The sequence below is a fragment of the Manis pentadactyla genome, chromosome 14, assembly GCF_030020395.1.
Source record: "Manis pentadactyla isolate mManPen7 chromosome 14, mManPen7.hap1, whole genome shotgun sequence".
Taxonomy (NCBI): domain Eukaryota; kingdom Metazoa; phylum Chordata; class Mammalia; order Pholidota; family Manidae; genus Manis; species Manis pentadactyla.
Genome location: NC_080032.1, coordinates 85825328 through 85839224, shown reverse-complemented (window position 1 = coordinate 85839224; position 13897 = coordinate 85825328). Strand labels below are relative to the sequence as shown.

The 13897-nt window shown below is 38.9% G+C and overlaps 1 protein-coding gene across 1 annotated transcript; it reads right to left on the bottom strand.

Moving 5' to 3' along the window:
• Positions 1-660: 660 nt before the first annotated feature.
• Positions 661-13087, bottom strand: LOC118914483 (dol-P-Glc:Glc(2)Man(9)GlcNAc(2)-PP-Dol alpha-1,2-glucosyltransferase). Its single transcript, XM_036889443.2, has 3 exons — positions 12780-13087; positions 11574-11771; positions 661-7956 (listed from the first exon to the last, which is right to left on the bottom strand). The coding sequence occupies exons 1-3, from the start codon at positions 12960-12962 to the stop codon at positions 6901-6903; spliced, it is 1437 nt and encodes a 478-aa protein (XP_036745338.2). The 5' UTR covers positions 12963-13087; the 3' UTR covers positions 661-6900.
• Between the last annotated feature and the right edge of the window lie 810 nt (positions 13088-13897).

Below are 13897 nucleotides of genomic sequence, written 5' to 3'. Positions count from 1 at the left end.
TCAGCAAACAAAAGCAGACGAAAACGGGACAGGATTTGATTAACTGAAACATCTCACTGAATGAAATCAATGTTTACATGACTTTTCCTGTGAGCACACACCCCATCAGGAGGCTGTAACATCACTGGCTTGAGGTGTGACAGGGTGGAGTGGCTGTGCATGGAGAGAAATCCCAGAAAGGAGGCAGTCAGAGGAGGAACCCCGAAATCTGTCTGTAAGTCCTCAACCTCTGCGCTGCTGGTATGCAAAGGAAACACGGAGAAACCCAGGGGAGAGCAAGAGCCGGAAGTCTGAAAACAGGGCAGGGGTCAGCTGCCGAGTTCAAGGTGCTTGGGAAACGCTCTGGGCTGCCTTTAGACCTGAACGAAGAAACCCAAGCCTCCCCAGGCTCAAGAAGAGCAGCCACTGACTTAACTGCCATAACTGTCATGACAATAAAAGGTAGAGTGTACAGTCGTCCAGGCTGGTATGGACACTTATTACAGATACTTAAAAATATTACTGCTTTACTTATTTCAGGAAGACTAAAACTTTTAAGTATAGGATTGGGTGGGTGGTAAAACTTGATAAAAAGGCTGCTAATACAGACGGAGGGAAAGTAAAAGCCACTAGCACCCAGCTTGTGATGAGAGTGTTACAGAGACAGGATAAATTATAAAATGTTATAAAACAGGAATTTATTTACAAGCAAAATGAAACCATATTTGAACAAACTTTTCAAAAAGGAAAAAAGTCTTTTATTCTTATAAATAGGTTTACTTAAAAATCAGTTTTAAATGACATCCACCCACAATTTTAGAAGTCAAATAAACCTCTCCATTTTTCAATCATCTAATAAAATATAAAACTTAAGAGCATCAAGAACATTTTTTTAAAAGATAAAGGTTTTCCAGTCAAAATTTTAAAAATTCCAAAATGTCGTGTTTAACCAAGTTTGTTTCCAAATAAAAGTGTCTTTAGAGAAACTAAGTATTAATTTTTAAACAACTATGTTCCTCCATTTGGTAGCTGGAATTGTTCTCATTAAAACAAAGGTGTTTATTTCAAGGTAAATGCATTCGTCTAGCGACTCCAACCCTAAGCTGTTTTTCCTCCCTTAAATTCTTATGTACACACTTAATCATTTTGGGGGCACCATAGCAGAAACAGTAATGGAAGACCCGACAGTGGATGGAAGATCACTTGCCATTGGAAGAGTGAGAATTACTGTCGGCTCATCTCCTTACTTATAAAATAGTGAGGATAACCATATTCTCCATGATTTTTCTTTCCAAAATTCTACAATTGGACAGTAGACTTTGTGCCCTTCCTTCCCTGCTCCCGAGCCAAGGGATAGTGGTTGACATGGATTCTGGAGTCGGCCTGCCTAGGTTTCGATTGCAGCTCAGCCAGTTATTTGATGATTTTGGGCAAAACACTTAATCTCTTTACACTCAGTTTCTTCATGCGTAGAGCAGAGATATTAACAGTATTGATCCCATAGGGTTATTATGAGACATAAAAAAAGGGTGAAGCACTTGAAACAGTGGCCCATACAACGTGCTATGGGAGTTTTCAAATCTGTCATCACCACTGTTTGTGGGAAAAAGACTTGAAATACAAATGTGACAGGGAAAGATACATTAAGTCACCTTAGGTTAAGTCTTACTTAAGTCACTATTACAAAACACAAAACAATTATTTTACTTATACTTTAGCTTCATACAATTCAGGAAATATTTTGAATATTATTATCTAATAAATACACATGGATGACTATAAATTACTTTGTAGTTCAAAACTTAAAACTATAAAAAATGCTTTCACAGACTAATAAGGAAAATTTAATTACGAGGACATTTGAACAAGGACGTAGAATACCACCACCACCTAGTGGATACTGCATTTTTAAAAAGTTTATAGATCATGTTCATTTTTCTGTCAGAGGAAAAACCTTTTCAAACAGGAGCACGCTCTCTTCACTAACGTGAAAGGAATTAGAAAAACAGAAAAATTAAATACTGTATTAGCAAGTACTCTCAGACACTATAGCTAAAAACAGTTGAAGTACAGTTTTGTTCAGAAATTTAAAAATGTATCAAAGACAGCATGCAAGTCGCCAGAAATACTTCACCACGACTAACCAATTAATGCAAAAAAAACCAGCTGTAGCAAACTTATGAATTTCAAATCAAAGAGTTGTGAGGCATCATAAAAGGCCATTTTATCTGTCTACCATTGCTATCTAAATCTCTTCTAGGCATCCCTGGTATATGTAAATCTTGCCTCCAGAAAGCCGGGAAATTTTCTGGATACATTAGAGAATGTATGGTTTTCATGAGTTGAAATCTGCTGGCCCTTGATTTACACTTCAGGGAATACAGAATAGTCCAATCCTTCTTCCAAATAATCATTCAATTATGAGAGTTTATCAAGTTACAGGATCTCTGCTTCTCTAAGTTAAACATCCTATGTATTCTTTCAGCCATTTCTTCCAACAACTATAAACACTCATGTGTTCATGAGCCTTTAAATAGTTTCTAGCATATCTGAAAATGACTACAGTCATCAAGAAAAAATAACATGCCAGGAATGGTCTGGTTAATGCAAAGTAAAGACAGTTCCAGCTCTTTCTTAACGAAAAGCTCTCACAGTGAGGCAGAGTAACGCCCAAGCTGGGGAGTCGATCTGTGTTCTTAAGAGAGAGCACTAACTTTCGGCAAGTTGCCTGACCCGCCCAACTTTAGTTTTCTTCAGCAGCCAGAGAGAAATCAGCATCTGCCTCCTAAGAAATGAGTAGGATCAAACAGGGCGGCATTTGTGAATCAGCCAGTGCCTGCCCAGGGCGCCGCAGGTGATCAGCATAGGTAATGACTGGTGCTATTACTTTGACACACACGCTTCAACTGAACTAAAGTTTCAGTCAGTATGAAAAATCAATACGATGTTTAACATTTTTCTCAGAAAAACACCTATCTGATGGTAATGCACTGAGCTCAAGATAACATCAAATTCATCAAATGCTCATATTTTGAAAAGCACAATACAAAGATTATTGGATTACTTCACTGTGGCAAAATTTCTTGCACTAGAAATAATTTCCAAATGTTAAAGAATTTAATGTTGGATTTGTGGATATTGTTAAAAAATATATCCTCAATATATCCATTTTTATTATAATTTTTTCAGTTATACAAGTTTTACTAATTTGGAAATGTTTGTCTTGTCAACATTTAAATATATTTTAAAAGCCTAAATAAAAGATAATTATCTTTCACATAGTAAAAGGTAGCTTAATAACATGAAATATTTGTAAATGGTTGAAATCTCTTTTCCCTTAAAATCCAGTTCTGCTATTGTAATTTAACGAACTTATTTTAAATAAACAATAATTTTGAAACCACATCCTGTAATATGACATATTTACAAGTAATTAGGTGTGTAAGTATTAAACCTGTATTAAATAAAACATTTTAAAACTAGGTCAGAAAATTCAGGCAGAGTAAAGTTTATGATGGCTCTATGAACATTTCCTAAAATTAGTTTATGATTATATATTTTTTCTAGCATATTCACTTCTTTCTATACTAAAACTTTCACTCAAGATACATTTACTCAGTATTTATTACTCGGCGTATATTTATGGACTTCACACATACATGACAGGCTGACTTCTTTTTGCAGCAGGCCCAGCACCTGCCGCGTGCTGACCAGTCAGGACAAACGCTATTCACATTTGAAATTAGGACGAAAGACTGAGATACTCACCTTATTGATTCCAAAGTCACAATCAAATAAATAAAAAAACAGAAATTCTAACTCCCCTGTTAAGTGCTTCTTTTTACAAGCTCATGGTTCCTAAGCCATATTTAAATTTCCATCAGAAAAACTTTTTCCTACTTGTGTGATATTTCTTTCTTTTCACTTTCTAATGAAATTTTCATTGCTTCAAAGATAATAAATGCTCTCTAACCTACCAAACATGAATTTATTTCTTACATGAACATTTTACTTAAAAGTGAGTCTAAAATACCAGTCTACTATTTAGGGGGTATAAATAAAAACTGAGGTTCTCTTTTTCATCTCCTTTCCTGTCTTTAGAATATTAAGAACAAAGGTCAAGCCCCATGCAGTTAAATTCAAATTAGCAGATTACCACATTAAGCTATTGATTAGAAATAAATTGCATTAAACTATTTATATTAAGATACTTTACAGCAGACTAAGCACATCCCAGAAATTACTTCAAGAAGAGGAGGAAGGGGCCAGAGAAATAACATAATTTATCTCACTAAAGTGACATGCTGTGTTTAAACTCAGGATCATTGAATTTCAAAATAATTTAAATATATATCCAGATGCATTGGAAAAGATTTCTGGGTATCCACTATAAGGAAACACAAATAATGTGTGAAGAAACAGCACACTGGAACCTTAGTAATAATATACAGATAGCACTTGATAGAATTTCACATAAGGTCGAAACAGCTCAAAAAGATTTCTTACTGTGCTTAAGCATTTATGGCCTAAGTCTTTGTATGATATTGTTTAAAATAATCCTAACAAAAGACGGTAATAACTGCAAGGCTGCACAGGCACCCTAGCTGACTATCAATATTTTATTTTACAATTACATTTCAATCAAGAAATTCAAGTAAGTCTGATTTTTCTTAAATTTATGTCAAAAAATATACCTTGAAAAACATCTAAAACATTAACTTATGGTGTTTCTAAAAGCAATGTTCTATAGCACCTTTTAATTCACAGCATTCTTTTCTAAAATGTTAAATACTGTATTTTATGTACTTCATGGAAAACACATAACCTTTTTCCTTCTGAATGTGATTTGCTATAAACATTCTTAAAACAGCAGGAACTCAATACTCAAAAATGAATTGGAACAGTAATTCCTCCAATCTATGGGGTAGAATGGCTTTCTCATTTTTGCCAGACCAGATTAGAGAAGAAAAGGTTTTTTTCATCTCAGAAATATTTCTAAACACAAAAACCTCACATTAATAGTATCAGACCAGAAAGCTGTCTTTCCTACATTACACATCCCTTTTTTCAAGTCTGACTTCCTGGAACTCAGAATTGCATTATAAAATAATAATTTCTTTGAGTGTGCTTTCTTGCCTAATTTTTTTTTTTTTTTAAAGCTTGGGTAAGAACATGTGTCCTACAACCACTGTTAGAACTAGAGTCAATCTACTTTCTAAGTACTGAATGGAGTTCAACAATTCTGCTTTGTATTTATTACTCAGAACTATACTTGCAATTTTCACTTGCATGACTTTATGGTTGTAAGCGCAGAATACTTCCCAAATCCACTCATTATTTGAAAACCAGAGAGAGCAAAATCCAACATTGAAGACGAAGTAATTTGTTCACTGTTATTTTTTGAAGTTTAGAAACATAAAATCAGGTTGAAAGAGGAATTCTAGTCACCGTCCTAAACTTGCATGTCTGAGTTAATAAGTCACTACTTCTCTACAATGGAATGAAACCCAGGGAATGTACTCGGCAAGCAGGCCCCAAACCCAAAGACCAACGCGAACAGCCCCACCAGAGCTGCTGCGTCCAACTCTACAGAGCCAAGACTGTAGTTTAGAAGTCATTTGATCTGCAGATCAAATGACTTCGAAACTGCCTTTAGATTCTTCTTTTGGACATTGAAATCATAGCAGTTACTTTTAGTTTCATAATTATGTGACTTTTTAAGTCCCCTATTTTAACCTCTTAGTAAAGATATACTTTTATTTAAAATATCTCAGCAAAGAAATTATCTCCTACAAATATTATGAGGTTTTTCCTAAAATCTCCTTTGGTAACTTCAGTGGGTTGAAAAGTGCCCCACAAAGAGATATGTCTACTTGGAACCTGTAAATGTGACCTTATTTGGAAAAAGGTCTTTGCAGATGTAGATAAGGATCTTGACTGAGACCCTCCTGGATTAGGGCAGCCCTAAATCCAGTAACCATGTCCTCACAAGAGAAAGATGAGGACAGAGGAGGAGACGGGAACGATGCACCACCATCTACAAATCAGGGAACTCCGAGGACTGCGCGCAGCCTCCAGGGCTGGGTGGGGGCACCACCCATCCTGCAGAGCCTCCGGAGGGAGCAACCCTGCTGAGACCTCGATTTTTAGACTTCTGGTCTCCAGAATGGTGAGAGAAATTTTTTTAAGCCACCAAACTTGTGGCCATTTGTTATGGCAGCCATAGGAAACTAATATAGTAACATATTTCAGAAAGGAAATCTTTTAAAAGGTTATTATCATCAACACAATGTATCTTTGGCCAACACATTATTTCGTATTAGGAATCAGCATTAAGAGCATCTTGATTTCTAGACTTTTAACAGAAGTCAACAACTTGATTCCTAAAGATAGAAGAGCCTCTTATTTGTAACATTTTCTAACTATATGAGTTTATTTTGCCTTATGATTAAAATTATTTACTCAAATATTAAGCAACTTTCACTCAAGAAGAGAGCCTGATCATTTGTAAATATTTTTCAAATATTTTGTCTGCTACTGCTTTCTGAAAAGAACAAATTCCAGAACTATAAAGCATGCCAATTTTCTTAAACGTTTACCTATAAAAAGTTTCTAAACTTTTTGAATAGCCAGCAGTATCAAAGAGATATCATCAAATAATTGTGAATGATTTTATTTTCCCATCATTATTCAGGCTTATGGAGCAGGTCTTCAACTTTTCTCAGTTTTTTATTTAACTTGCTTGGACTTGTCATATATGTTTAAAACACATACATCTACTGTTTAAAACACAAAAATCTACTGTAATCTGAGGATCATCATTACAGCTAAAACAAAGTCTGTCATTTTTCCCTGTTCAGTTGGTCACTGTGGAAATAGTCTAAATAATGTCTATTTCTTGACTTCAGGATATTCCTCATACTACCACATAAACCTCTGAATGTCCTCACTATCTGGCCACTGAAAAGTCTTATTCAGAAAGATATAAAAAGTTAGGAAGTTAACAATTGTGTAGCAACCCAGTTCACAAACAAGTCTGGATGTAGGCGGCAAAGGTATGTTAAGCCTATAAATAACATAAGGTAAAATGAAGTAACGAAATTCTAGCAGTTTCTGAGGTACTAGAACAGTAAATAAGCATATGAAAAACATTAAATTCCAGAAAACTGACTTTGATTTCAGTGAGTCTGCTATACTCCAACCAGCAAATATATAGATTGGAACTAACAAATATTTCACTATTTCGTATCTTTGAAAAACTCTTTTCCACACATAGAATGTATAATGTCTATTATCTGCCAGCAAGTATTTATGAGTATAAGTGAATTTCCAAACTAACAATACAGAGACTAAGGTAATCACAAAAAACTGAAATCTACGTTTCCAAGCTAAGGAAAGAAAAGTCTTAATCTTGTTAGGCGACAGCAGGTGAGGAAAGGAAAAAAAGAGAGTAAACGAGAAAAAGTAGAAAAGCTGAGGAAAATGTAGACAGGCTTCATGACTGCTCCGATCGCCAATAACAATTCCACCGTTAACTACCACAAAGGCACAAAACGCCAGGGCCAGGAGGACGTAGGGCCACGTGAGGAGGAAGAGCGCGCTCAGGTTCCTGCAGGACGTGGAGTACGCCAGGACGAACTGAAGAATTTTCCGGAATTCTGAAAAGGGCCCCTTAACAGGGGGAAGCCTCTCTTCTTTCTTCTTCTGTAGCTCAGTCTTCCAAGCTTCTGTCAGCTTCTGGGCAACGATGTTTCCCGCACAGAACACAGCCCAGATGATGTTGGTCTGACGAAACATGAAGCCACAAAATCCAAGCAAAGCTGAAGTTTTATGATTTCCATAAAGACACATCAAATAGGCAAAAAGGGTGAAAAACATGGATCCTGCTTCTGTATAATAAAGGAAGTTAAAAAAATAGAGTGTGGGAAATACTGCTAATGTTAATGTTGACAAGATTCTCTGGATGCTTGAGGCAGCCTAGGAGGAAGACAAAACAGTTAAAACTCTTTCCACAATTAAAAAAATATATGCTATTTCTCCTGAACGAATAGAGTCTTTGAAAAACAAAAATGACCAGAATCTTCTTTCAATAAAACTATTCAATGTTAACCTTATTTCCAGCTTTGCAAAAACACACTATACTTTTATAAGGACACTTTCTGGTACTTCTCACACACTTATCCATTTGGGAGCCATTAAGACAATACATGAAGGCTGTACAACACAGAGAAGACAAGTAGTGATTCTACAACATTTTGCTATGCTGATGGATAGTGACTATAAAGGGGCTGACAGGGGGGACCTGGTATAGGGGAGAGCCTAGTAAACAAAATATTCGTCATGTAAGTGTAGATTAATGATAAAAAAAAAAAAAGCAGTTCCTGTGTGGTGACCTCCAATGAGTTCTACACAATGATATAAAGGGCATATAAAAGTGTAGGCAAAGGGTCTGTTTGTGTTTATACAGAGGATCAAAGCCTAATTTGGCTACCCCAAAAATGAACTAAGATACGATATGAAAAAGAACTTCCAACATCAGCACTCTCGGGAAGACTCAGGCCAGATGATGATCATCAAAAAACCCCAACAAAGATCCACGCACTGCTACAGCTGTAGATGCACTCATCCCACCAGCTCCTGGACTTGCCATGGGAATGAGGAAGGAGATATCTAAGCTGGCCTGTGCATACAGTAAACAACAAATTTGACTGGATCTATACTGTTGGAACTCAACCAAGAATTAGAAGTGCAAATTGTAGCGCTCCAAAATCTTACAACTACAGACTATTCACTGTTAAAAGAACATAAGGGATGTGAACATTCCCCAGGAATGGGTTGTTTTAATTTGTCTGATTTCTCTCAGACTGTTCAAGTTCAGTTGGACAATATCCACCATATCATAGATAAGTTTTCACAAATGCCTAAGGTGCCTAACTGGTTTTCTTGGCTTCACTGGAGATGGCTGGTAATTACAGGTATGCTTTGGTTACATAACTGTACTCCTATTATGTCAATGAGTGTGTGCAATTTAATTAGTAGTTTAAAACCTATACATGCTGAAGTTACTCTACAAGAAGATTTGTCAAAGAAATAATCAATCTTCCCATGTTTTCTTCTGCCTGCTACTTCTATAGCTTTTATTCTTCCTTCCTAATTACAACCCTTAAATAGAATTCGTGCCTCATATCGAATTTACCGAGTATCATAATTCTTCCAAGTGGTAAAGACACCTCAAGACAAATGCTGGGCATAGAAGCCACAGGGCATAAATATGCAAAGAAGTAAAAAGCTAACCTTTTCAAACAATAAGGCTTCTCTCTCACTTACTAACTCAACATTTCCCTGTATGGCCCCGGAAGATGACTGGTTAGCCAGAGACGGGTAAGATTCCTCAAGGGAGGAACAACCTAAGACAGGCACAGTCGCAGGGGGGCCATCAGGTGAGAAATTGGGGATCAACAGAGGTGAGGCTTAAAACCTCACCCCCCCTCCCCCGTTCTGAGAGAAATCTTCTGCATACGTGGATGTTTAATTGTCCTTGTCTAGCTTGGATCAACACATAGTCTATAGGCACACACCTGATCATCTACATTTGCCCTCTTACAACACTAAACTATGTTTTCTTCCTTTATCTTGCATCTACCTACCACTTCAGCATTTTATTTAAAATAATAATAATAAAGAGAGAAATGTGGTATCCACATATAAATCAAGTATAAAAATCAAACGAATATTCATATTTGAACTGATTGTTTATAGTTCATAATGCATGAGCAAAACCGAAAGTTTCTGTGATGACTGCCCTTGTACTGTTCACCATGTAACTTATTCACTATGTAAGAATTTGTTCTCCATGTAAGAACTTGTTCGTTATGCTTCAGAAGATTGGAGACTGACGAAAATTAGGCTTGGGGTGGATTAATGATTGTGCATTGAGCATTGACTCCCCTATACAGAATTTTATTGTTGTTAACAACCATTTGATCAATAAATATGAGAGATGCCCTCACACACACACACACAAAAAATATATATATATATATACACACACACAGTTCCAATTGTAAAATAAGTAAGTAACCGGGATGTAATGTATAGCATAAGGAATATAGTCAAAATATTGTAACAACTTGGTAGGGTGATAGCTGGTACCTAGAATTATCATGTATATAAATGTTGAACCACTGTGTTGTACACCTGAAACTAATGTAATACTGTGTGTCAACTACCCTTCAATAAAAAATAATTATCTAAAAAAGAAAAAAAAAAAACAATACATGCATGTGGCAAAGCTTCTATGGTCTGAAATGCTTTGAATCATTCAACAAAGAGTTAGGGAGTTATAGTTCACAAGACACTGAACTGAATTCTGTGGAGATGAATGGACATAGGTCACATGGTTCCACTTCCCGAGCTTAAGTCTCAGCGCCTTCAATAAGCATTTATTGAACATTACCACCCATCTCTTTTAAAGATATCCCTTCAAAATTCAGCATTTGAGAGAATATAAATGCGTATAGAGAGGTACACCACTATACCAAATGACCTTACTGTTTCATGGTGAAATCACAGGGATTTCCCTGAAAACAGTAGGCCCAGTCTAAACTTATATGTTTTTTTGACCTATTTCAGAATCTGAAAGTATTCTTACTGTCTTGAATTGTATCCCCCACCCACTAAATCTAAATCACCAAACCAGATGATTTAAGATTGCTTGAATAAAAGTAAGGGCTGTACATCACCTGCCAGTGAAATGCTTGCAGGGCCCCACCCACTTCTGCAGCCTGCCGTCCCTGTATTTACACCCTTGTGATTCATTCTCCCCCTGACAGCTCTGTCCCTTCATCAAGAGTAGCTAAGTTACCATCTTCTCTGTGAAGCTTCCTCGATGCCACCCATTCCTGTCCTCCACTGTGTCCCCAGAGCACCTATACCCATCTCTCTCTCATAATTTAGCTACTTAAATAACTTGAGTTAAAAATAATTGCTGTAATTCATATTTACTGAGTTATTCTATCAGGCACTGTTCTGAGCACCTGCCATTTATTAAGCTCCCCTGCTCTTGAAAACAGCCTATGAGATAGAAGACACAGAGTCACTACGTGGTAACCTGCCTAAAGCAATACAACTAGTACATGGACAGAATCCAAACCCAGGCGATCCCCTTCCAGGGCCTGCATTCTTGAACCACATCAAAGTTCCTCAGGTAAAGTCAGTTTCCTCCAAAGAAGATAAAGTTCCATAAGAGAAAGAATGCCTTATTTACCCCTGTAGTCTCAGTGCCTAGTACATGGAATATGTTCAATAAATATGTACTGAACTCATTTGAGTCACAAATATTTACTTCAGATTTTACAAATAAATTAGAGGTATTCAAGTATTTAAATACAAATGTCTTCTAAAATGGGGGTAGGGAACTTACTGTGTCCTATGAAAATTAAGGCTCTTCTTTCCTTAGTTTGGAAACGTAGAATTCAGTTTTTTGTAGATTACGTTTTCATCAGACACTTTTCACCAAATCTCATAAAAGCAAGTCATCAAAATTGTGGACCTGACTGCATAGAAAGTTATAACCAATTACCCTGAAAACCTACCTTGTGTCTGGGTTGTACCTTGCGGAAAAGCAAATACAGTAAATAGAAGTTGCCGACGCTGAAGAGAAGATTTACGAATCGGAGCATTCCAATGGAGCAAACGACATGCTCGGACCATCCAAAGATCCAACTGGCAGGTTTGACCACTCCAACCGACAGCAGGTACAAGCCAGGTAACGTAGTAATCATGGGATCCCACTTAAAAAAAAAATCAAAGGCCGACAATGAAGCAAAGCAAGAGGTAATACGACAGGACCAACACGAAGACCTCAAAGGACACCGTTAAAACAGCAACAGGGCATTTCAAGAAGTTATTCTGTGACACAGTAAAATAAGACCTTGGCACATCAGATTCTTCTCTAAAAGAAAGTTTTGCTTATAATTTTGCCTCTGCACCGCGTTGTGATTATTAAGATACCAGCAACCAGCAGGCAATTTAAAATCAATATCCGTTTTCCAAGACCTCCTCTGCAGAGAGCCTGTGTTTTGGTGATAAAATTGCAAATGCTTCAGTTTTAAAACTGATGAAACAAGTGTTTAAAGAAATTAAACCACAGGCTCCAGAGTGACAGGTAATATGAACGAGCAGGAATTGGGCTAAATCCTCTATTTAATCCTGCAACACTCCTTATAGTAGATCCTACTGTTACTGTCATTTTCTGATGAGAAATCTGAAACTCAGAAAACGTCCTAGGTCATATAATTAGTAACAGAGCCAAGATTTAAAATCAGGTCTTTCTCAAACCAGACTCTATTTCTGACCACTATTCTATATTGCTCCATCAGAAGAGGCAGGATGTCTACTTTTTTTATGTGTCTCTGTGTTAATTATATACTCAAACATGAGCCCACTTCTCTGCCAGTTTATCCAGAAGGTTCCCGAGACCACGAGAGACGGGATTCGTGTAACTTTTCTTGGCGGCTGAAGACTCGCCCTCCCCGCCCTGCCCACCCGCAGCGGGGTTTGCAGACAGCTCGTGGGCGCAGCCCAAGGCCTCTAATGCCGGGATCGGAAAACCTGGGGCAGCTGCTACCGGCTGCCCGGAGGGGCGGCCCCTCAGCTCCCCGCTGGCCGACCTCGAGCCCCGATTCCCGGCAGGCAGACCTGCTTCCGTTCCCTCGCTAGCGTGTCGGCGCTGCGACGGGAGCCGGACCGCAGCGCCCGCCACATCCCGGCGCAGGGAGGCCAGGGCGAGGGGGGCCCACCTGGGAGAGCGAGAAGCGGCCCTCGCAGTAGCGCTGCGCCTGCGGCAGGTGGAAGACCTCGTCCATGTAGGGCTCCCGCAGCGCGCGGCTGAAGGCGGCGAAGAGCAGGCAGGACGCCAAGAAGGTGCAGCTCAGCGCGGCCGAGAAGTAGTAACCCTCCAGCTGCGCCACGCCCGACCCCATAGCCGCAGCCCAGGAACCCAGTCCTGGAAAGTCGGTGCCAGCTTCTGGAGCCTGGATCGTCGAGCTTATAACTGGCTCGAAATGGGCGCGCAAGGCGGGACTGGCCGGACGGGACCGCGCTGAGCCGGAAGGCAAAGGCTGCCGGGAGAGCGCGGACCGAGAGCTTCCGGAAGGGTCGGGTCGTTGTTTCCCGAGGACGAGATTAGGTAACGGACCGGGCTGCTGAGCTGTCAATCATGTGGCGCGGGGCGCACTGAGTGGCCAGAGCCGCAGGGAGGGGCGGGCCCCGGCGGCCCGCGGCTAGGGAGAGGCTTGGCCGGACGCTTTGAAAGGAAAACCGCGGTTTACGCCTGCAAATCACTTTCGCCTTTGTTCCTGCTCGTCTCCATCCTTCGCCAGCAGAGGGCGCCATCCCCCCACTTTTGCAATCGCCAAACTCTTAAATTTTGCACATTTACCCCTGGTTACTCGTTTTCTTTCAAGTGAACTAAATTACTAAAACCTGCAATTCCAAAACATTTGATCTCTTTAACTTTGGAGGGTGGGAGGGGAGCATTGATTGTGGAGGCTAAGACTGAGACTTTCAGGTTAAAATGCAAACGTCCAGAGAAATTCTTCACTGTTCAATGAATTTAATTAGGGGATGTTTTGCGTTGAAAGTATATGCTTTCAAATGTCGATACTCTCGAATAGGGTTTTAGCTAAATCCTCATTCATAGTCCACTCTGATTGCCACGGTACGGTATGGGAGTTGGGGACTAAGTATTTTAGGATTTGGGGTATTTGAGATAAGGAAGGCTGCTTTGTGCCTGTAAATTTGATTGGTTCTTGTTAATCTCCCTATTGCAACATTCTGCTTTTTCTTCTAAATCATAAGCATCTTACTGAGTGGCACGACGCATCACTTCTCTTTGCAGTCCCCCAAACGGCTTTCA

Bases quoted from the DNA above. Each gene is read 5' to 3' on its own strand.
- LOC118914483 (XM_036889443.2), bottom strand. From the start codon at position 12,962: ATGGGGTCGGGCGTGGCGCAGCTGGAGGGTTACTACTTCTCGGCCGCG. The intron at 11,772-12,779 runs GTGGGCCCCCCT...TTTTTTTTTAAG, and splicing joins GCCGCTTCTCGCTCTCCCAG to TGGGATCCCATGATTACTAC. The intron at 7,957-11,573 runs GTAGGTTTTCAG...TCTTCCTCCTAG, and splicing joins AGGTACAACCCAGACACAAG to GCTGCCTCAAGCATCCAGAG.